General features: G+C 42.1%; 1 protein-coding gene across 1 annotated transcript; it reads right to left on the bottom strand.

Moving 5' to 3' along the window:
* Positions 1-1,804: 1,804 nt before the first annotated feature.
* Positions 1,805-21,741, bottom strand: sdf2 (stromal cell-derived factor 2). Its single transcript, XM_085965029.1, has 3 exons — positions 21,502-21,741; positions 17,476-17,672; positions 1,805-3,649 (listed from the first exon to the last, which is right to left on the bottom strand). The coding sequence occupies exons 1-3, from the start codon at positions 21,680-21,682 to the stop codon at positions 3,359-3,361; spliced, it is 669 nt and encodes a 222-aa protein (XP_085821155.1). The 5' UTR covers positions 21,683-21,741; the 3' UTR covers positions 1,805-3,358.
* Between the last annotated feature and the right edge of the window lie 886 nt (positions 21,742-22,627).

The following is a 22,627-nucleotide window of genomic DNA, read 5'->3' as shown; positions in this document are numbered from 1 at the left end:
CTCAACTGGTATTGTGTACTATTCTGGGCACCGCACGTTAGAAAGGATGTGAAGGCCTTAGAGAAGGTACAGAAAAGATTTACGAGAATGATTCCAGGTATGAGGGTCTTCAGTTACGTGGATAGACTGGAGAAGCTGGGGTTGTTCTCCTTAGAGCAGAGGTTGAAAGGAGATTTGATAGAAGTGTTCAAAATCAGGAGGGATCTAGCCAGAGTAAAGAGAAACTGTTCCTATTGGCGGAAGGGTCGAGAACCCGAGGACACAGATTTAAGGTGATTGGCAGAAGAACCACAGGCGACATGAGGAAAAACTTTTTTACGCAGCGAGTGGTTAGGATCTGGAATGCGCTGCCCGAGAGGGTGGTGGAGGCAGATTCAATCGTGGCTTTCAAAAAGGAATTGGGTAAGTTCCTGAAGGAAAAAAAATTGCAGGGCTACGGGGAAAGGGTGGGGGAGTGGGACTAGCTGAAGTGCTCTTGCAGAGACGGCACGGGCTCGAATGGCCTCCTTCTGTGCTGTAACCATTCTATGATTCTAGGAAAGCTCCAAAAGGCAGTGGTGTTATTGAACAAAAAAATATTTGGACACTTCCCCTGATGTCTTCGTCAGTAAAGGCACTACCTGTTGTGGTAATGCAACTTGGCTGGTCAGTTCTGGATTGCAACGGGGTGCTACAATTTGCCTAATCTTCCTAAAATGGAAGGGAAGAAAATGTTGGCATTGAGACAGGACAGTATTGGCTTTATGCTCCAGAACCATGGAATGGCCAACTGAGCAAGATACCAGAAGGCTGCTGGCACTCATGGAATTGCATCCCAGGAAGAATTAGCATCTTCAGAATAGGAGAAAAATTGGGGGGAGACAAGGAGGAATATTTAGAGTGTACTGAACTTTTTTGGGGAGCCAGGGGGCGGGTGGAGGGAAATTAGATTAGAGGTCATATGATTCAAATACTTGGGCAAACTTTTCAAAGTTGAAACCTGAACTGTTTTGATTGTTACCAGGCTGTAAACACTACAGCTATAAACCATTTACTCTCCAATAGCATTGGCTATGAGAGGAGGCAAATGTATAAGAATCTCATTACATCAACCGCAAAATTGAAAAAATTGGTTTAAAACTCAAGTGTGAAGCTGAGTCTTTGTTGAAGATACATGCAATTAATATTTTACCTAAATTCTAGATAACTTCCAAATAAACAGAATGTAATTCCATCAAAAACCACCTACAGCAATATACTGAGCGTGCGTAAAACTACAAGATCGACTTTCTAGAGTCAGAAAATTAGCCAATTGAATAAGGGAGGGACTTAAGAGGTGGAAAACAAAACATTGTACAAGTTCATGTTAATCATTTTTAGAATAATGCAATAGGTGCTACATTTTGATAATCATCTTACATTTATTAAATCCCACACAATAGATGCCAATTCCTGCACATGCGATTTCTGGAAACATTCTCTCAGGTGCCAACTAATCCGAAGGAGAAAAGGACAAACATGGGAATAGTTTAGGGCTGGGGAGCTGGGCGGAGGAGAGGATCTTGCTGTTCTAAGCCGATCTTTAGTATTCACTGCAATTGATCCATTATTGGCACTTTGTAAACAAAATCAACAGTTCTTAAATTTCAGGTTTGATTTGTTAGTAGTGAAAAAGTGACCCTTTATAGATTCTCGCAGAGAAAAAAAAGGAAAATTCTAAATGCTGGAAATTAAAAAAACAGAAAATACTATTAAAAGGAGAGAGAATTATATTTCAAATCTAACGCATCTAATAAATGGAAACTCCAAGACAATACAGAAAAAGTAACCTTTTACAAAATTTCCCAAAAAGAGAATTTATTCCATTTAAAATAATGAAAGATGGATCAATTCACATCGTGTGGCAAAAGTTTTACATTAAATTTTAGACAATCTGCTTACAGTTCACTCAACAGTATAATTAAAATCAATGTGTGTCTGTATATACATGTTAATTTAGGACAGTTTTTTTAAGGACTGATTGATCATCATATATTATAGGGATAAGTGAACTAATGATTGGTTCATCCATTACCACAATCTTGACTTCCATCACAATCCTGTTGCACCACATCTACTACAGTCACAATAATTTCCCCCCATTTCTGCTCCCAACGTATTATTTCACAACACTGTTTTGGCATAAATCTATTACATCACTCTTATTTTAACAGTAAGAGCATGTGTAGAGTAGCAACAATGCACAAATAGGATAAAGAAATACTGATGGCATATTTCTAGATATAAAATCCAAGGGCCAAGAGTTCACATCAGAAATTGATTTTTTTTTTAGGATTTTAAAAGTGCCAGTACTCTTGAAGAATGAAACACAGAATGCTGTAAATAGATTACTGAATAACTTGCATTTCAGGGTGGGGGGGCGGTGAGTTGGGGAAGATTGCCAAAAGGGAAGCTAAGGTGATAGCCCTTAGTTCATAACTTTGCACTCAAAACTATTAAGTTTAGTGTCTCAATCACAATCCTAATGTTTTGTTTTAAGGCTGCCCTTCCCCCTAGCCCCAATTTTTCTCCTTTTGCAGGTTAATTGCCATCATACGTCTTCCTAGGGAAACTGAGTTTTGTAATTTGCTTAAAGAAATTACATTTCATTTAGTAAGGGTCTGGCCCATCAGTTTTCCCATTCCAAACTTGAAGTGAGGCACTTTGTCTTTACAGCCCACTCTATTTAGGCAAGAATTGAGATCTTATTAAACTCAGCCGACCAAGAAAAGCAAGTTCATGATCTTCAGGGTGTAAAGTAAGACTAGTTTATTAGTAGCCTTTTGCATAGTCAGTTTTTATTTCAGTAATTCAAACAGTAACTCCACTTTCCCTACACACAAGAATCCAAATTTACTTGGAATTAAAATCAGGGCTCCAAATAAATGACAATCCTACAATGTTTTATATCATCTTTGGCACTGCTTTTCAGCAGTCCAAATGTTATAGGCTTTTATTGCTTCTATTATTCCCCTGGATTAATTTCTAAATTTGAATACTTACTTGGGTATGTTCCAGTTGAAGAACATATTTAACACAGCCTAAATTTTGTTCATCCATTAGAAGTATAAACCTGCACAAATACAGTTCAGATCAACTCAAAATAGTTTTAAAACACTTCTGTACCCACCCTATGTTGATGAGTAGGGCTGGACACAAAACAAGTGTTCTCCTCGGGATTATCAATATTTCAAAAACATACCATTAAGGTGCAAGATTCTGTCGAAGTACACATAATACTGAAAAAGATTTTCCATATTTAAAAGTGGATTAAGGGATTCAGATTTTGTTCAGGACACAATTGCAAACTAAAGCACAGAACAGTACTGACAGATTTTAATTATAGCTCAGAATGTATATCTGATCCAGCCCTTGACCCCTCCATCGGTTTCATGAAGATTCCTTCCATCACTTTCCAAAAGTTGTACTGGTTTGAATATTGCATGCCATGAACTTCACGCTGGCCATTTATTGGTCGCCCATACTGTTCTCCTGTAACAGATAGCAGGACTTCTGTAGCAGTATGCTTAAACCTTACTGGATTACTTCGGTCCCAGTATGTTCCACCACACACGACAGTCCAATCATCCAGGTTGTCTCCTTCTCCATCTTCACCAAATGCACTCACCTCCTTTTTCAAAAAACATGAAGAAAGGTATCAATAAAACCTCCTTTAACCAGATCTGAACTCAAATATAAAAGTTATAAATTACTGTGCAGTCTGAATATCATCCATTTTCTATACAATCCTTTAATTATTTTTGTATTCAAAGCAGGCAGTGTTTAATAAAGGCCTATTGTTGCAAGGACTGCCATTTCCAAATAAGTTAAACCAAAATAAAACAAAACACCACCAGGATATATATGAGAAAATTAAACCAGCAACAAGACTCAACATAAGTCTTAAATTCAATAGGGAAGTAGAAAGGTGATGAGAAAAAAAATATTTCCCTAAAAATTGAAATAGCAAAGATGAACTGTTAAGTCTCTAGTTTCACCTATAAAAGGAATGTGGAAAAATATGTATTAATAACAATGTTGGTACCTGCTACTTACTGACACTGCAATGCCACAAACCCCCATTTATATGGCACCGTAACCTTTCATGAGATTTTAGGCAGGCTCAGGTCATAGCCAGCTGAGAAAACTCAATTTTGCAACTTCTGGGAAACTTTGCACAATGTTATGCTACATTGTCAGTATTTACAGAACTATTTTAACAACTTGCATTTGAAAAGTTCCAGGACAGACTTGATCAGCAGCAACAGATTCACTGCATCAATCATATCATTGTGTTTTACCCATCCTTTTATCAGGATGGTTTAAGACTGCTGAATCATGCAAATTCCAGTTATATATTTGTCCTGTTCTTGTTCATCAAATTATTTTCCTCTGTATGGCTACACTTGAGAAATGTACCTCATTGAATTTTCACACCATCCTAAAAAGGTTACAAGGGAGATATCCATGTTTCTCAGTTCCTCTCTGTCACCAACACCCCCCCCCCCCCCCAAACTTTGCAGTTCTTACATTTGATTCTGTAAAGTTGCTGAGTTGCTGCTCAGGGGCAGGTACAAGAGGCCATTTTGTGTTGCGGTCTATCTTTCAGTGGAATAAGAGTCCATTGCCAGTGTTCTTTTGGACGTCCCATCGATAATTCTCTAAGTTTATTTATGATGTCACTGGAGAGCGACAATAAGCCTTTTAACATTTCAATATATTCCCAATTGACTTTTAAAAAATGTATATAATTTATATGTCTACACATGTGTAGAATAAAATGTGAAAAAAAAGCTTTTGTTCAGGGAATAATTTACCCGTTGCACTTCTCCAGCTTGGCATTATAATGAACTGTTCTCCTAGTCAATGTCCTTGTATAGAAGTTATGATTGTCTCAGAGCAAATACTATAACTCAATAGTTTTTCCACCTTATTAAGCTGGAGTCATAGACTTACATACTCACTGTATAGTTTCCTTTGGAACAGGTTAATTGCGCTATAAGTGAAAGTTATCCCTGGGCTACTTTGCTCCATTACAATTGACGTGAGCAGAACATTTAAATAAAGCGTAAAACATAACTTTTCAATCAACTCCACCAATATAATATTTTATGATATGAATAGGAAAGCAATAGATACATGTTTGCAATTGGTTTGTTCAGAAACTCCTGAGCACAGTCCAAACCAGTTTCACGAAGGGTGCCATTAATAGGTACCTTTGAGATTCATATTACTTCAGTGCATAGTAGTCAGAATGGAGTTGTATTGTCTATTGGCACAGCTAGTGCTAGTCTTAGGAAAGCTGCTCCTGCACATGCAGAATATGGACATTGGTTCGATGACTTTTACACCCAATTATTCATGCGCGGAGTACTGTACTCTAAAGGCTGAAATGTGAATTTCAGACAGAAAATGGCCCTAACCAGATGACGCAAGAAAAATGCATTTAATTTACTGTACAACAGCTTTGGTCCAAAGCTGGAGATTTACTGCAGCTGGTACACAGCAGAAAGCGTGTGAAGTCACCACCTGGAGATGTTCTCATACCGCTAACCATAATCCATGCATACAAACATCAAAAAAGAGCCAATAAAGGCCATCAGGCACATTCATACCAATATCTGTTAGATATTGCAGCCGAGTGCACCACCCTCCTTAATCACGACTAACGCCAGCTTCTGACGGAGAAAAGAAACAGTAAAATCTGTGGCCAATTTTAGGAAAAACCTTTGGAAATTCCTCCCCAATGCAATCAAGCAACCTTCAAGCGCCCATTGCTAGACTTGATACATCACTAACAACACCCCTCTGCCCTAACTTTGAGGAACAGTGAACTGTAAGGGCTATCCATCCAGCTAGTTTCAAAGGTCAGACACCCTACATCACTTTCTCGCTCATACCCTTCAATGGCACTATTTGCTAAAATCTATCCATAACCCTTTTGAAGTTTCAATGATCCTCCCCTTGTGTTGCATCCCTGGGTAGGCTATTTCACATGCACATCATACTAGGTGGAAGGAGTAGCTCTATCTTAACTGTGCATTCAGCTTTCCCCATCTAATCTTGAATCAATGTCCCTCTTCTCTTCCCCCACCCCCCACCACCCAATGTAAACACCCATAATACCCACAGTCTTTCCTCAGGACAGGGGTCCAATCCTATAATGCTAGGAAGTCAATGAGGCTGCACAGCTTGATTTCCACTTTGTGTTGATGTACATGAAAAATCATTTACATCAATGCAAAGATGGCAGAACACTAATTATTTATTTGCACACGGCAATAAGAAATAGCACCTGCCAATCTCAGACTTTGGAAAAAATTGCAAAATTGATTGTTTCCATCTTCAATTTTCAAAGATGTTTTCAGAACAGCTGAGCAACACATTTGAAAAACAATCCTTCATGTGTGCTTTCATTAAGTATTTAGTGAAGTAACTAGTCAACCTTATGAACCTATTTAAACCTATGGGAGATTTTGCGGCAGCAGAGCATCTGACTTGCCCATGCACCTTTAGGTTTTTTAATTTTTTGAGTGATAAAGTTCCGGTTAATTTATTTTTTTAGATGCCTGGCCCCTTTAAGGGGCTGTACGGCCCATTCAAAATACCGCGGCTTTTCGCATTGAAAAGCCGGCTGCACAGGAGGCCCAGAGAGCTGCGTGTACAGGGAACATTAGTGGCAGGTTGCTGAAGCGCGAGCTGATAACGTCGCAGCGAGATAAACCGGGCATCTGGGACCCGAGTGAACAGGGCAAGCAACTGTGTAACTCCTTAACCTATCAGATTGAAGGATTGTGAAATTAACAGCGCAAGGAAGGAGAAGGAAGTGTAAATTAGAGAGGGTGAATTCAATATCAAATCAGTTACAGAAAGAGAAAGAAATGGAGGGAAAGAAAGATTGGATTAAGAGGCAGAGCAAAAAGAGTCAGAAAGAAAAAGTTAAAAAAAATTAAATCCCAAACAATTAAAACCTGAAGGAATGAGACTTCACACTTGTAACAGTTAACTTTCAGTGCCAGAGGTTGATTGGCAGTAATTAACAATTATCACGTCATTATCACTCCTAGAAAGTGAATGGCCCAGAAATTCGGGTTGGAGGCTTCCCGCGGGTGCAAGCCCCCGACCTGCACTTACCTAGCGCGCCGGCCATTGAGCTGTGGGGCCGTGTGGGATTCCGATCCTGGGCCTGCTCCAACTGCCGGCCCGTAGTGCTTGCGTATCCCAGGGGCGCAGTTAGTTCGATGCGTCCCCTGGGATCACGTGGGCCATGGAGAGCCAATGGTAGCAGGGAATGCTTCATTCATAAGTTTGACAGGAAGGGCTCTCAAACCTATAAATACTATAAGCCCCAAAACATCACTGAAACTTCAAATAAATTTTTTAAAAGAATCACATTTTTAAAATAACTATAAATTACATAAAATAACTATTTTAAACAATAATTTAAATTTTCGAAAAAATTAATTACATTTTCTAACGGGGCTAAAAATAAACTTACCTTTCTTTAAAGTATTTAAAAATAATAAACCTGTGGAAAAAATGTTTCAATTTTAATTAATTCACCTGCTTTTTTTTTTTAAGTATAACTGCTGGAGACTTACCATCCCGGAAAAACCTGGGAAAAAAATGTTAAGTTCGATAAGCACGCGCTGCCTCTCCGGCGCATGCGTTCCACCTGTCAATCCCTTCTTTCAGAGGAACGGAAGTGCCGGTTTCCCGCGCATGCACAGAACCGGAACTTCCATTGGGCTTACGGGCGAGTACCCCATGCGTACTCACCCGTGGAGACCCGAATTTCTGGGCCCATGTGTTTAGACATCAGGTGAAGACAGCATTAAGCTTGGCTGTGGTCCCTACCATGGTATAATAGCCCTGTGATAGTTACTATACAGGCACAATCATGAACATTAGCTACTTAGACAAATTATCAGAGTGCTGTCAGCACCTTTAAGCAAGAAAGTTTAGTCCTGTCCTGTCTATGGAGTTGGTTTTATGAATACAAGGTCCCAGTAGGGAACTTTGCCCAGATGTATTGAAAAATTGTGGGCACACATCCCTGATCCCCAGATATGCACAGCCAGCAGGCAAGCTCCCTGCCAGTATCGCCAGTTTGTGAAATGAGCTGTATATTTTTAATGAAGATCTGTGTGTTAGTAACTCAGGCATTTTAAATTATCTATCAAGTTTCAATGAGTGAGACTGGAAGTTTATACAGGAAACTTTGGTTTATCCGGAGGTTGTATGTCCGGAATACTCGATCTAACGGCAAAAATCAGGAGCCGTTTTCTGTAAGTTTTTTTAGATCTCGTTCTTTTTTTTTCCCCAGTCAGCCACTGCAAGGTCTGTAGCTATAGCAACAGCTTCAGCTACAGACGCTTGCAGCTGCAGCCGACTCTTTAGAAGCTGTTGCTAAGCAACAGTGTTTGTTGTCAGATACGGAGATGAAAACCTCTGTATGCTTCAACATTAACTTTATATGTCCGGCAGTTTTGATAGATCGGCAACACGCCGGTCCCGTCGGTGCCGGATATCACAAAGTTTCCTGTACTCTGAAACATATTCAAATTGTTTTAAAAACAGAACATGCTGGAACCACTCAGCAGGTGAGGCAGCATCTGTGGAGAGAGAAACAGAGTTAACGTTTCAGGTCGAGCCCTTTCGTCAGAACGGAGGTCATTTTAAATAAATGCTGGAATTTATCATTTGACTTATTAACTTTGTTAAAATCAAACTCAACTCTAAAGAAATAGGTAAGCGAGTAAAGCTGACCAAAATTGAAACAAGATTTCATTTCTATTTCCATCCGAGATCAAATTCTCTACTAAACAAATAAAAGATTATCTGTAACCCTACACTGAGTGAGTAGAAGAATCTATGGGCCAGCATATTTTCCCCAGCTGACATCAGTAAATTACAAGAATGCAATCAGAATTTTGAAGCTATAAACAGGAACTGCCATCAACTCTCTTTCTTTTGTGCTTTAGCAGCTGCCACTTCAGTTGCCCCGCAGCTTGTTCGAGCTCATTCTGCTGACAGTGCAAATAGCGGCACGCTTGCAATAGACTGGCTTTCAGCCAGTCAATACACAGAAGCTAACCACCTAAACAGTTCACAAATTAGTGCTTTGAATTGACACCCTGACAAATATCAACCCGACTAAAAAGCCTTTTGCTGATCGACTGACTGTGGGATCAATGGGATTTACTATCTGCGATCTTGGAAATGCCTGAAGATGAAAACATCTGCATCTCATACAATGATGCATTTCTTTTAGAATTAATGAACGTTCAGATTAACTGCACAGATATCCTCCAGGCATGGGAACGTCATTATTTAGAGCTTTGGGAGCGGATTGCGACTACAGCATGAAACTTCCCCAGTGAGGATCGAGGCTAAACTAATCCAAAAATAATTAAGTTCATGTTAATGTAAATGCAAAGTAATTCATCACTGCTTCCAAAGCATTCGATGAAAACTTTCCTCAAGGGTTCCATAGAAACATTTTAAAGTGCTAAGCAAAATGAAGAAAAACTTCCATGCACAAAGCTTATACCGCTTTAATGATTTCTTCAAGGTCAAGGTACTTGATTTGAAATAATACATTAACTGTTTGGCTCATTAGTAATGCTGGTGTTGCTAACCATTTCCAGGTGGAATTTCAGCCTCTGGGTTCTTAACTTGATGACCAGAAAATGCTTTAAACTCTAAAGACGTTAAGTTGAACAACATATAATTAAACAGTGGCTTCATTCTTCGCATTTTGGATTGTGGCACACAAGGGTAAACAAGAACGAAAGAAAAAAGGATTTGTATAATGCATGTTAGGTTCTCAGGACATCTCAAAGTGTTTTGTAGCCGATGAACTACTTTTGAAATGGAGTCACTGTTGCTTTGTAGACAGCTAATTTGTGCACAGCTTGGTCCCCAAACCAATAATGAGATGAATATCCAATTACTCTATTGTGGTGGTGTTGGTTGAGGGATGAATGTTGGCCAGGGCACTGGGAGAACTCCCTGCTCTTCTTCAAAAAGTTCAACATCTTATCTGAAAGACAAAAATGCAGCACTCCCTCAGTATTGCACTGAAGTGTCAGCCTGCATTATGCTCAGGTCCTGGAGCGGTTGCTCGAGCCCACAACCCTCTGAAACAGAAGCAAGAATGCTACAAATGAATTAAGATGTCATTTGGTTCCAGGCAGGTTGCTTTGCAACATATGTGCAATGACAAACCGATGTAATTTCATCCCAAAAAAATTGACGAGAAACTTCAAACATCATTTCAAATGAACATAAAGTGGTAATAAAGACCTTTATAATAAACAAACTACCAAATAATGGACGAACCAGACATCACTTCTCAATCTAATTCGGGTTTTGATTGCTTTCAGTGGCGAGGGAATCAAGCCCATGTACCAGTACGATGTGTAGGAGTTCTCAGCGGAGATGAAAAAAAAGTGTTAGGGTACCTGATTAAGAGTTAAATAAAAGGTCACATCTCATCCCACAGAACCATGTATTTTGCCATATGCAGAGTTCACAACACAGATTAAAAGCCAGCAAGGTTCTGCAGGGTAAATTAACATTTTTTTATAAGTGTATGTTGCAACAACATAGGCGATAGCACAATGTGGGCCCAATAACTTGAGGGGAAAAAAGCAGAATTTCAAGCAGAGGTCAAGAGTGCTTATCTCACTGGGGAAGTGGTCATCCCTCAGCTGGGCTGCTAAATAGGAGCATACAAAAAAACCGGCAGTATCTCAGGAAAGATCATATCACGACATCCTCTCTAATTCTAAAATGAGTTCATGATGAATTAGATAACTAGCCAGTGGATTGCAAGAAGACTAGACTGCTAACCTGCACGCTGCGATCCTAATGCATCCCCTCAAAACTTTGACAAGGTTTTCAGAAGTTTACAAAAAGGTACCAAGTCTGAAGACTTTTAACAGGGCTTTGGGGTTTCATCTTTATGAAATAAAACAAAGTGATGAAAAATTTACTTCCGTGATCTACAAACTCCAAGATACTGCATTTGTGTTTATACACCAGGGTGGGTGACCCTGATCGTTACAACGTTTATTTTTAAAAAGTGAAATTTTACATTCCGTATACATCACAAATAACTGATAAAAGGCTCAAACCATTCTAGCCCAATGCTTCAAGGTTACCAGTTCAAAACCAATGCACAACAAATGTTATGGTTTCTCAAGTATAACCAGGTGCTTTACTTGTGACAATCTGAAATATTCACGATAGAAGATGGGTAGATAGATAAAGGCAGGGGTAAACGATAGAAGAGAGATCTGTTCAAGTCCGTTGCATGTAGCATTCAATTCTTGCACAGCGCCACTTGGTGGCAGGAATTGAATATTCAGATAATGAGCAACAGCCGGCTGTTTGCCAGAAGCGCCAAGTGAGTCAGACAGAAAAAACTGCCGAGTCATGAATTATAATCACTCTCACTGGTATAGATATTTATCATGTCACATCTGACCTCAATGTATCCTATTAATAACCACATATCTAAAACATAATTAAATTTATGCTTTCGTAACATCTGCAAGATGCAGAGCAACAACAGATCAGATGGCAAAGTAATATTTTCTGCTGAGCTGGAACTGAACAAAAGAAACTCCTTACTTTGGGAGGAGTGGAATTTTGAACCTATGGAGAACCAAAATCAAAATCCCCAGAAATTCTTAATCATTTAATTGTAAAAAATTCAAAGAGGGAGGGAAAAAAATCAAATTCAGATAGATGCACATTCTCCCGAATGTACCAGACATGGCTATGTTTTACAGTATTTAAAAGCAAATCCCTTGTGCCTTTATAGCAGGAGTATTTGTTGCAAATGCCAGTGGCTGAGAACGACCCAGGTACGAGTTGCCAGAATGTCAGTTGTAACCTTTAACTTATTTTACAGTCAAATGTCACATGCAAATTTGCCAAACTCAACCGACTGACGACAACAGCAATGTGCACTTACATAGTGCCATTACCAGAATACCCAAAATGCTTGCTGAGGTAAACATAACCAGACAGTGTATAAATGCAAGTTTTTAAGTACTGGACATTAAATCGAACAATAGTCGACTTCAACACTAAGACACATGCTGACTACCAATTTATAACTGAGTGTACGGCCCTCCCAAAAACAGCACTTTCATCGCCTGCACTTTATACAATGTTAAAATGTGCCTCAACCAAATGAAAATCATGACTTATGGCTCAAGGGTGCCCCTTATTGAAAGTCTAGTGTACACTCAGACAACTGAAAGAAACTATTAAAACCCTATTTATATTGCCAACTAGGGAATCAAATCAGACCAAAGATTTACTGAAATCCAACTGGCAGCGTGCATGTTCATTAATTCTGGAATTCAAATAGGTAAGGAGACTGCTTTCCCGCTATCTTTTTCTTCTTTCCTAGAACGACGACCTAGCCACGCAGTCACAGTCATAATATAATAGAAGTAATAAAATTGCACTGCACTTTGAAAATTGGGACACTTTTTGTTCATTTCAATTCGTCACTGAACATACAGAAATATTGATTCAGTACATATTTTTTTTATTTCTGCTCATTGTTTGCCTATGGTTTTAGGAACTTTTAGTACAGTCATGTATTCTGGTATACAAGAAAAGTGGAAATAACAAGGCCTTAAATGAAAGATCCAGTGGCGATGCAGTGCAGTTTTCCTGAGGGCATAGTACTGAGTGCAGTGAACAGCTAGATCTTCATGAACTTCTATTTCGTCTGATTTTAAAATCTCAGTCGTGAAATTGTTTATTTTAGTGGCAAAGTGACTGCAACAGGCATTTTCATTCCTTACAGAGCAGTGAAGCTTAGATCTGTTTGCATGTTCTGCTACCAGCTAATCAAAGGTTAACAAACAATTAATGAACTAATTTTTTTATTGGTTTATATTTTCTTGATTGAACCTGCTAGAGGCAATTCCTGGACAACTTTGGATCAGAAGAAACTAGTATTGTAATGTAATACTATATACACTACCTGTAAGGATGGTGGAAGCAGATTCAATAGTACAGTAACATTCAAAAGAGAGAATTGGATAAATACTTGAAGGAAAAAAATTTCCAGGCCTATGGGGAACGAGCAGGGGAGCGGGATTAATTGGATAGCTCTACCAAAGAGCCGGCACAGGCACAATGGGCCGAATGGCCTCCTTCTGTGCTGTATTATTCTATGATTCCAGCTTTAACCATATATAACTTTTCGGTAAGTTTCATGACCCAACAACATCAGTATTAAAAAACAAAATCAGAGTCAGGCCTACATTTTCCCATTAATATATTACATACCGGCAACAATGTCAACACAGCTTCACTCAATCTCCACATGAACGTTCTCAGTGAGCAACCAGATTTCAGCGTTGTGGGTATAAAAGCAAGTCTAAATGCACATGTACTCTGTTGCATCTATACCCACAGAGAGCACTGCAGGCACATTCGTCCAGCAGAAGACAAACTTGGAGAAGCCAAAATATACAAAACTAGCTGGAGCGCCCGGCGGTGCCGAGGGAACTCAAGAACCCATTCTCTTGAGGGCATGCTGTTATGAAAAAAGAAAAAATAATTTTTATCTATATATATCAATGAGTCTGTCCGTCTGTCTGTGTGGGGGAAGGAGAGATGGGGAAGGAGAGAGAGGGGGAAGGAGAGAGGGAGGGGGGGAAGGAGAGAGGGGGAGAGGGCGAGAGGGGGAAGGAGGGGGGAAAGGGGAGAGGGCGAGGGGGGGAAGGGGAGGGGGGGAAGGAGGGGAGAGGGGGAAGGAGGGGAGAGGGGGAAGGAGGGGGGGGCGCGAGGAGGGGGGAGCAAGGAGCGAGGAGGGGGGGTGGCGAGGAGGGGGGGAGAAGGAGAGGGGGGGAAAGGAGATGGGGGGGAAAGGAGATGGGGGGGAAAGGAGATGGGGGGAAGGAGAGGGGGGGAAGGAGAGGGGGGGAAGGAGGAGGGGGGGAAGGAGAGGGGGGGAAGGAGAGGGGGGGAAGGAGAGGGGGGGGAAGGAGAGGGGGGGAAGGAGAGGGGGGGAAGGAGAGAGAGAGGGGGGGGGGGAGGAGGAGAGAGAGCGCCGCCGCTCCTCCGGTCGATGTGTTGCGGGCCGACCCCTGATGAGCGCCCGATCCAGGCGCGACTTACCTCAGCTGAGCTCCCGCTTCGGGGGAGAGAGAGAGAGAGAGGAAGGACTTAGAGGCAGGCCGCGGTGACCATGCGCGGCCCAGCGCTTCAGGCCCGGCTGGGCTCTCGGGCCACGACTCACCTTAGCTGAGCTCCCGCTTCGGGGGAGAGAGAGAGAGAGAGAGAGAGGGGGGGGGGGAAGGAGAGAGAGAGAGAGGGGGGGGGAAGGAGAGAGAGAGAGAGAGAGAGGGGGAAGGAGAGAGAGAGAGAGAGAGAGGGGGGGGGAAGGAGAGAGAGAGAGAGAGAGGGGGAAGGAGAGAGAGAGAGAGAGAGAGGGGGGGGGGGGGGAAGGAGAGAGAGAGAGAGAGAGAGAGAGAAATTCCTGAATCAATACTAATGAATCAACAATTTCCTCACCTCCATTACCATTTTTTTAGCTTCAGGCCCAGCCGGTCTTTAATGGCCGCCACTTACCTCAGCTCAGCTCCCGCTCGGCAGTTTGAAGGATTAGGCCCCGCCCACAAACGCCCCCCATGCCCCCGTAGGATTGGTCAACCATCACGTCACTCAACGCTAATGAGCGGTAGGATTGGTCAACCGCTAATGAGCGGATCCGTTTTTTGAATGTTTTTTGTATACTGTCCGAACAATTTCTGTCTAACCAAAAAGTAAATACACCTATGACACTCCCCTAATCATAAGCTTTCTTTTGATATAACATATGTGTAGGTGCGCTCTATAACTTTTGAGTGATGCCCAGACAGACAGACAGACAGACACCACGATCCTTTTATATATAATATATATATATATATAATATAATACATATATATATATATATATATATATATATAATATAATATAATTTAAAAAAAAGAAATAGATGTATGTATCACAATGGGCTTCTCCTGCATTAGACACAATCAAGGTATGTAACCACTATTTTAACAATAGTGCCATAAGATGAGAGTAAGGAAATGAGGCCATTACTTCACATTCTAACTTGTATTCAGTCCAAGAAAACTGGAGGTGAGCTACCTTTATAGGGACTTATTATAACTGAGCTAGTTAGATTCAGCGTCAAGAACGCGACCAAAGAACGGAATAGAGTAAGCTCTCTAGTTCTGCCACATCCAGTCAAGAATGGTTGTGGACAACCAGGCAATGGGAAGAGCAGGTGGCTCCGTGTACATCCCCATCCTCAACCAAGGTTGAGCCCAGGATGCGAGTGCAAAAGCTTGCAAGTGTCTTTATCCAAAGGCGCTGAGTGGATGATCCCATTCGCCTCCTCGTGAGATCCTCATCATGGAAGCCAGTGTACAACCAATTTGGTTCACTCCACGTGGCATTGAGACACTAAGCACACTGAAAATATCAAACGCTATTGGCCATGACAATATCCAGGCTAGTGTTGAACATCAGAGCTAGCCACTCCCCTAGCCAAGCTGTTCCAAGCTAAGACACTGGCATCCACTCGACAATGTGGGAGATTTCCCAGCTATGACCCATCTATTAAAAACTGGATGAATCTATCCCTGCCAATTACTGTCCTATCAGCCTCCTCTCAATCATCAGTAAAGTGATCGAAGGAATGAAGTGTCAAGTGACACTTATGCACCAATAACTTACTCACTGACACTCAGTTTAGACTCTGCCAGAACCACTTAGCTCTAGACCTCATCCCTCATCACAGCTTTGAAATAGACACGGATGCAAGAACTGAATGCCAGAGGTGGTGAGATTATCTGCCCGGTCAAAGGGAAAAGCCACCAGTGGCTGGTTTCATACCCGACGCAAAAAGGTGTTGTGGTTGTCGGAGGCCAAATCATTGCAGCCCCAGGGACATCGCTGCAAGAGGTCTCAGGGAAGCATGCTCAACCCAACCATCTTCAGCTGCTTCACCAACTATTATCCCTCTGTCAGAAGGTCAAGAATGGGGCTGTTCACTGACAATTCCACAGTTCAATTCACAACTTCGCCGATATGGAAACCGCCCATTCCAGCCTACAGCAGGAGAAGGAAAAAAATCTAGGCTAGGGCTGGTAATATTCAAACTATACAAGTGTCACAAACAAAGAAAGCCCAGTCATCTTCCCTCGACCTTGACAGCATCACCATCACTAAATCTCAACATCCTGGGGATCACCACTAGCCAGGAGCTTAATTGGACCAACCAGATCAACACCATGGCTACACGAGCAGGAGTGGCTGGGGACTCAGTAATGAGTGGCTCACTACCTGACCCCTCAAAGCCTCTGCACCATCTGTAAGGCTCAAGTCAGGAAAGTGATATACTCAGCACTTGCTCGGATGCATGCACCCACAACACTATTCATGAAGCTCGACACCATTCAGGACAGTGCAGTCCGTTTGGTTACACTGCATCCATCACCAGCACACTGTGGGTGCAGTATGTACAATGTAAAGGATGCACTGCACCAACTCACAAAAGATTATTTTGATAGAGATCACAGAGCAGGGTGGTGCTATCACTGAAAAGGACAAGAACATGGGAATATACCATCAGCTCCAAGTCACGCACCATCCTGACCTGGACATTTATCGCCATCTGTTCATAGTTGCTCAGTCGATATCCTGGACTCCCAACACACCACTGTGGGAGCACTATAAAGCAAGGATAGCAGCGGTTCAAGGAAAAGACCCACCTTTTTGCCTAACTAGAGTTGGGCAATAAATGTAGCCTTGCTATGGTCACCCACATTCCGAGAGCACCTTTTAGAAAGCAGCAACAAAACAATGAACTCCGAGACAGTTAAATTCATATACAAGATTGATTCATTTGCTCATGGGAACGTCCCTTTATTTATTTATTTTTTAATTTGCATTGATTGGGGACAAGCTTGGAAGTAAATGGGGGAAGAGAGAAAATGGAGGCGAGAAGATGGGGAGAGATAGAGGAAGCAGGAGATGGGGAGGCTGGATGTAGTTATGTCTTTAACAGGCTCCAAATTATTGCTCACTGAAGGCAAGGTTGCAGAGGTTAAACATCACACATAGAAACATAGGAGAAGTAGGTCATTCGGCCCTTCGAGTCTGCTCCACCATTCAATACGATCATGGCTGATCCTCTATCTCAATACCATGTTCCCGCTCTCTCCCCATAGCCCTTGATGCCTTTTGTGTCTAGATTATAAAGTAGGTGGTTTCTGCAGGATTGCTATTAAAGCTCATTTTGTTTCTGGTTGAACATTTCATCAAAAGTCTTCTAAAAAAGGACATTAATTTACAATACAATTTTTAAAAGGTTACACACACACACAGATGCTAAAAAAGTCTTGATTACCAATTCAGTCAGCTCACCTGGTTTCCCGACAGTGGTGATGTAAAGTAATGGCTATGCAAGTTACGGCCTGTGTTGATGTGGGTCAATCGAATAGTCTCGCCACATCTTACTGGATTTCCACGCTGGCACACGATGTCACTTTTTCCACGTATCCTCCAGTAACTATTACTGTCATCTGCTTCAGTTACTCCGGTCACGGACTGCTGGCCACTTCCTGAAACACAATGGCAGGAGAGGAGTTACTTTGAATATTAGTTTAAAAAGTACTCGGCGGGGGGACGGGGGTTCAGGGTTCTTTACGGACTGAAGTAGCATTTGAAAACTAGAGTAAAAAAAAAAGCAAGATTTTCAAAAAAAGATTATTCTACAAATACTCGAATTAAGGATTTCTTGGTGGCAGTATAAATATTTTAAAAATCAATAACCGTTTATTTCTTCTGCAGCCTCCAACTCATTTTAAAAATGATTTTCTCTTCCCTTTAATTCACCATGAACTAGAAAATTGCTGCCAGCTGACCAAAGTGCCTTGCTTGGTGGGCAGAGTTATGATAATTTGATAAGGGGTACGGGATTAATGCCTAGAAAAACCAAACGAGTAGGAGCTTGATAAGCCTCAAAAAAATCAATAAGCCGGACGATGACGTTCACTTTTTGAGACACATCCAGGTGGAACTCATCTGGTCGGTGGGCCGGGGCCAGTCAGAACGAGCCTTGAACAACACGTTTCAGATGAGTAAACCGACAGCTGTTTACATTTGTGAATGTTAATTGTTTTATAATTTCATGCACAAAGAGTCAGATACTTCTTCAAGGTAAGCCATGATATCAGGACAATTGTGCACAGGTTCAAACTGGTGAAAGGCAATTCTTGATACAAAAAAAAGGAACACTTGAAATGGACTTCCAAATATCGGAATGAAGACAATTAAGGGACACTTATGATTAGATGGATCAGCTAAGATGGACCAAATCACTCATCCTTATTTTGTGATGCTAAATAGGGCCTGCAGGATTGTAACATGTGCTGACTGTTATACAAAAACCTTTATTAGAGCGTCAGCTTTTAGCTCTTGGGTTTTTGTGTGCACAATGTATTGAAAATACTCATTCAATGTTATGCTGTCAGTTCAGTTTCACTTGAGTTTTATATTCCCCTGTTTATAGATTTTAGCTTCACAGTGGACCAGTTACCAATTTATAAAGTATCTGTTTTCTTGCACGGTTAGTGCATTCTAGAGATCATGACTATCAACACTGTTACAAGTAGAGATTAATCACTTACCAAGCATGCAAACAATTCGTTGTGTTTTCAGAGTTAATTGGAAAACATTGGTACCGTTGTTTAAAAAAAGGGAGAAAGGGATAGACCGAGTATTTACAGGTCAGTCAGCCTAACCTCGGTGGTGGGAAAATTATTGGAAAAAATTCTGAGGGACAGGATAAATCTTCATTTGGAAAGACACTGATTGATCAGGGACAGTCAGCATAGATTTGTCAAGGGAAGGTCGTGTCTGACTAAAATAACAGAAAATGCTGGAAATACTCAGCAGGCCAGGCAGCATCCGTAGGATCCAAGGCAAAGTGGCAAGTTGGATCAAAAATTGTCTGAGGCAGGAAACAAAGGGTAATGGTCGAAGGGTGTTTTTGTGACTGGAAAGCTGTTTCCAGTGGGGTTCCGCAGGGCTCAGTACTGGGTCCTTTGCTTTTTGTGGTATATATCAATGATCTGGACTTGAATGTAGGAAGTATGATTAAGAAGTTTGCAGATGATACAAAAATTGGCCATGTGGTTGATAATGGCCCAGTAATTCCTGTCACAACGCGTGAGTACGGACGGGGTACTCATGCGTGTGCCCGGAGGAATTGCCGGTTTTCAGCATGCACAGCGCATGCACTGAAAACCGGCATTTCCTGTCCTCTGACCCAAGGGGTTAAGAGGCAGAACGCGCGTGACTGCACAGGCAGCGCGTGCGCAGTAAAATTCCTTTTGTTTTTTCAGAGTTGCCCGCGTGTAAAGGCCTCCGGTTTTTACACGTGGAAAAACCAGACGCAAGTACTTAGTTTTACAGGTAAGTGGGCTTTTAGTACAATTTAGAAATTTTTTTCCCCACAGGTTTAGTATTTTTAAAGAATTTACAGTAACGTAAGTTTAGTTTTAGACCCTATTTTTAAAAAATTTATTTTTTTCAAAAAATTGATTAATTGTTTAAAACATTTTTTAAAACTTATTTATAGTTAATATAATCAGTGGGATGTTTTTTAAAATGTTATTTAAAGTTTAAGTAGTGTTTTGGCAGCCCATACTTTTCATGAGTTTGACAGCTCTTACTCTCAAACTCATGAATGAGTTTCCCCTCCCCTGATTGGCTGCACAGTGCTCACCTGATCCCAGCCAGCACATCGCACTAACTACGCCGCTGGATCAGGTAAGCACATCGCGCCGACATCTGAACCGGGCCTGTGACAGGAAATGCAAGCAGGCCCGGGCTTCAGATGTCGGCGCGCTGGGTGAGTGCAGATCGGAGGCTTGCACGCGCGGCAAGCACCCGATCCTAATTTCAGGGCCATTGAAGAAGGCTGCAGACTGCAGGAAGATATCAATGGACTAGTCAGGTGGGCAGAACAGTGGCAAATGGAATTCAATCTGGAAAAGTGTGAGGTAATGCATTTGGGGAGGACTACAAGGCAAGGGAATACACAAGATCAGAGGGACCTTGGAGTGCAGAACCCTGAAAGTCGGACAGGTAGATAAGGTAAGATGGCTTTATTAGCCGAGGCATAGAATATAAAAGAGCAGGGAGGTTATGCTAGAACTGTATAAAACACTAGTTAGGCCACAGCTAGAATACTGCGTGCAGTTCTGGTCACATTACAGGAAGGATATGATTGCACTAGAGAGGGTGCAGAGGAGATTTACGAGGCTGTTGCCTGGGCTGGGGAATTTTAGCTATGAGGGGTTGTTTTCCTTGGAACAGAGGAGGCTGAGGGGAGACCTAATTGAGGTGTATAAAATTAAAAGGGGCCTAAATAGAGTGGATAGGAAGGACCTATTTCCCTTAGCAGAGAGGTCAATAACCAGGGGGCATAAATTTAAAGTAATTGGTCGGAGGTGTAGAGGGGATTTGAGGAGAAGTTTTTTCACCCAGAGGGTGGTGGGGGTCTGGAACTCACTGCCTGAAAGGGTGGTAGAGGCAGAAACCCTCATCACATTTGAAAAGTACTTGGATATGCACTTGAAGTGCAATAACCTTCAGGGCTACGAACAAGTGCTGGAAAGTGGGATTAGGGTGGATAGCTCTTTGTTGGCTGACACTCCAATGCAGTGCTGAGGGAGAGCTGTAGTGTCGGAGGTGCCGGCTTGCGGATGTGACGTTAAACCGAGGCCCCGTCTGCTTCTCTCAGGTGGACGTAAAGATCCCATGGCACTATTTCAAATTGGCTACTGCGTTTCCTACAACAGTGACTACACTTCTAAAGTACTTCGTTGGCTGTAAAGTCGCTGTATAAATACAAGTCAGTTTTTTTTTAATTAAAATTACTTCTAGGACTAAAGATCTTGTCAGTATTTTACAACTTTTGGAATTAGATGTTGGAAATTGACAAACCAGCTTCAGTTTATTATTTGCTCACCAATTCTGGCTTTTTTTAAAAAAAAATTAAAGTCCTGAAAGTATTAGAACAAAAAATATGGAAATCAAAACTACATTTTTTGACTCTAATTTTCCAGGACTAAAACTAAAAGATGACTCACAGTTGGAAACATTAGGAGTAAAGTTCCTAACTAGCGTTTGTCACTGAAGGTGAAGAGGCGCGATCACGGATGTTGCCTGGCCTGCTGAGTTTCTCCAGCATTTTGTGTTGTTATTAAGAATAATTACAGCTGGATAGAGATCAGGAGGTGTTTTGTGAAGAGTGTGACTGTGGAGTGAAAGGCAGCTCTGTCTTTCTGAGCAAGCTGCGGGCCGGCTCTGTAATAAAGGCCGTGAGCTGATTCTAACGGGAGTCCCGGCCGATGAGGCGCCGAGTGCCGCCGCCACACTTACCCGAGCCGTACTTGACGTCGTGCGAGTGCAGCCGCACATTGTGCTGGGTGTTCAGTAACTTGATGACCGAGCCGCAAGTCACATAACTCAGCTCGGAGGCGGCCAAGGGGCCGGGCACCGAGACACAGGCCAAGATCAGGGCACCGAGCAACAGTGAGGAGCGACTCCAGCCCGCCCTCATCGTCCTCTCCGTCAACCGGCAGCCCGCCGCACCCGGCCCGGCACAGCGCCGCCTGCAGGAGGGGAGGAGTCACTGGTAAACTCACAGCGCCGCCTGCAGGAGGGGAGGACCAGCTGGTAAACACACAGCGCCACCTGCAGGAGGGGAGGACCAGCTGGTAAACGCACAGCGCCACCTGCAGGAGGGGAGGAGCCACTGGTAAACTCACAGCGCCACCTGCAGCAGGGGAGGAGCAGCTGGTAAACACACAGCGCCACCTGCAGGAGGGGAGGAGCCACTGGTAAACTCACAGCGCCACCTGCAGGAGGGGAGGACCAGCTGGTAAACACACAGCGCCGCCTGCAGGAGGGGAGGAGCCACTGGTACACTCACAGCGCCGCCTGCAGGAGGGGAGGAGTCACTGGTAAACTCACAGCGCCACCTGCAGGAGGGGAGGAGCAAGAGGGCAGGAGGCTGTTAAAGGCGGAGCGCTTTCTGCTGAACAGCTGCAATGGGGAAGTGTCAATTACAAATCTGCAGACCGCAGGCAGACGTGGTTGGCAGCTTCAACCTCCCAGGATATTTAAGTAATCTAAAAGCAAGGTGCCAACAATTGCTGTTTCATTTGATTTGTCTTTTTTCTCCTTTCATACACATTAAAAGAAAACTGAATTTTCCTCTGCGACCAGATTCATGAAATTAAATCACTTTTTCATTACTTATGAGTTGAAGTCACAATGAAGTAATGAATGACATGCACATAATTAAAAATCATTTGTTTGAATTAAATGTTTAACACAAGAGTTAGAAAGAATTTCCCCCCCCCCACAAGATTAATCTACTGATCACACATGAATTATACTATTACTTTCTTAAGGAATAAAAAAACCACATTATGCAGGCCAGCATGAACTGTGGTCTGTGTATTCTGTTGGTTGTTGAAACAATTATGAAACAAAGTGTTAC

The sequence above is a fragment of the Somniosus microcephalus genome, chromosome 22 (assembly GCF_052327205.1).
Source record: "Somniosus microcephalus isolate GS21.2 chromosome 22, FLI_Smic_1.0, whole genome shotgun sequence".
Lineage (NCBI taxonomy): Eukaryota > Metazoa > Chordata > Chondrichthyes > Squaliformes > Somniosidae > Somniosus > Somniosus microcephalus.
Note: the sequence above shows the minus strand (reverse complement) of the source record. Positions and strands in the feature narration are given on the sequence as shown.

Coding starts and splice junctions, on each gene's coding strand:
- sdf2 (XM_085965029.1), bottom strand. CDS start 21,682: ATGAGGGCGGGCTGGAGTCGCTCCTCACTGTTGCTCGGTGCCCTGATC. Junction 17,673..21,501: donor CGACGTCAAGTACGGCTCGG/GTAAGTGTGGCG, acceptor ATTGTGTTTCAG/GAAGTGGCCAGCAGTCCGTG. Junction 3,650..17,475: donor CACCACTGTCGGGAAACCAG/GTGAGCTGACTG, acceptor TTTTTGAAAAAG/GAGGTGAGTGCATTTGGTGA.